This window comes from Sipha flava, unplaced genomic scaffold (assembly GCF_003268045.1).
Source record: "Sipha flava isolate LNK unplaced genomic scaffold, YSA_version1 23385_pilon_pilon, whole genome shotgun sequence".
NCBI classification, from domain to species: domain Eukaryota; kingdom Metazoa; phylum Arthropoda; class Insecta; order Hemiptera; family Aphididae; genus Sipha; species Sipha flava.
In genome coordinates this window covers 1-2,165 of record NW_020272871.1, presented here as the reverse complement: position 1 = coordinate 2,165, position 2,165 = coordinate 1, and the positions used below count along the sequence as shown (strand labels likewise).

At 29.7% G+C, this 2,165-nt stretch overlaps 1 protein-coding gene across 1 annotated transcript; it reads right to left on the bottom strand.

The window, feature by feature from the left end:
* Positions 1-6: 6 nt before the first annotated feature.
* On the bottom strand, positions 7-964 carry LOC112683711 (maltase 2-like; the record flags this gene model as incomplete). Its single annotated transcript, XM_025554860.1, has 3 exons — positions 745-964; positions 255-453; positions 7-150 (listed from the first exon to the last, which is right to left on the bottom strand). Coding segments are annotated over exons 1-3 (476 nt in total), but the record flags the coding sequence as incomplete, so codon positions are not given.
* Positions 965-2,165: the final 1,201 nt, after the last annotated feature.

Here is a 2,165-nt window from a genome sequence, read left to right as displayed (position 1 = left end):
ACTCACCCAGGATTGAAATTCGAGTTTTCAGATCCAATAACAACAGTCAATGATCCATACAATCTAGGAATTTGATCAGCTAAACACACAGTTTGTGATCTTGAACCCATGTTCATAATTAATGTATAGTTCTCATTTCTAGGTAAATATCTTTAACAACATTTTTACATTTTTTTTTAATTAATACAACATAATCAGTCTACCAAATGATAAGTAATATTTCATCGTTAACCTATTTGCTATTGATTGTTTACCTGGTCAGTACGTAAACTTGGTCAAAGATGTAAGTTGCCAAACCTCCTTTTTTTAATGTATCAGTGTGACGTAATTTCGAGACTGATTTAAAAAAATTTAAATTACTTTTAGGGTCATTATATTCGTCTTCTACGTTTCTCGTGACATAACTCGGGTGTACGTCAATCCATGGTTTATTCTTATCACCATCAGTAAACCCTGAAATACAAAAATTTAATGACAAGATCAGCACAGTATATTCATATATTAGTTATTACTTGTTTATAATATGTTACAAAATATCTGTATTGGTTTTAAGAAAATAAAATATTTTATTTCCATTAAGTATTATTTGTTATTTTAGACATATTAAATATATTCGAAATTATTTGGATAAAATGTAGGAAAACAAAACCTTGATTATTTTTCGAATTAATTTGCCAATCGATTGATTGATTTATCAGTTAATATACTAATCAAAATGTTCAATGATTTAATAAAAATATATACCAGCATATGTAGTATTACTCCATTGCATCGGTGCTCTTGCATAATTTGTTTCAACGGGTATATCTTCCATACCAATTTCTCCTCCATAGTATACAATAGCTACTCCGGGTAGAAATAATGATAATGCGTTCATAGTATCAATAAATTCACAGCCATATAAAGTACAAACTCTTTTGTTATCGTGATTTTGCAACTAAATTTGTGGTTAAAATATGTCAAGCAAAATTAATAATTCAGAAAGAGGAAGAAGGAAATCATTTTTATTATTTGGGAAACAATAAATACTAAATTATATTACAATTACAGAACATAAAATATAGTTTTCTCGGCAGTGAAGTACGTGGTTTGATAATAAAATACCGGCACTAAAATTGTATCTAAGCTAAAAATAATGGAATTGGGAATTTACAAATATCAAATAAAAGTAGATATGACACTTAATCTTGTTATTCAAACCACGAGTTAATATTAACTTTTAGTAACGAATAACAGTTCATAGAAGTCATATACTTTTAAAGTGTCTGTCGTGTTTTTCATGTCAAATCAACTCGAGCAGCGTATTTGCATTAAATTTTGTATTAAACTCAGTAAATATGCGACTGAAACTATAAAAATGCATTTGAAATAATGTAATGAATAGGTTTAAGGCATTTGAATGACATAAAAGGTTTATTGAAGGTCGTGAAAACATCAACATTTACTCTGGTGCTGGACGACCTTCAACTTCAACAACTTGGGAAATGGTGGAAAAAGTACGAAAATTTATTATATCAGTTAGACGAATGACTATAAGAGAACTTTATAGTGAGTGTAACATTTCTTATGGATAATGCCAAACTATTTTGACTGAATATTTATGCATGAGATGAGTCTCTACAAGAATGGTTAAACAATTGTTGTCTCAAGATCAAAAAAACATCGTATCCAAGATTGTCAAAGTTTGAAAGAACGAACACAAAATGACCTAGAGTAAATTAAAAATGTAATACCAGATGATGAAATTTGGGTCTATGATTATGACATAGAAACTTAACGACAGTCAACAAAATGGAAATCGTTAACCCCACCAAGACTCAAAAAAGCTCGACAAGTTCAGTCTAACGTGAAGATTATGTTAATTATTTTTATCGATATTAAAGGCCTTAATTACTACAATTTTTTTCCAACTGGTGGAAGGGTTAATCAGACTTACTACATAAAAGTTTTAATTAAACTGCAGGAAATAATTCGAATTAAAGGTGCAGATCAGTTACAAAATAGATCATGGTTGTTACACCATGACAACGCCCTTCTAATTCTGCCTTATCAATTCATGAGTTTCTGGCTGATTAACAAATTCCAAACGTACCACAATGCCCTTACTCATCGGACCAAGCCCCTTGTGATTATTTTTTATTTCCAAAAATTAAAACTGACCTCAA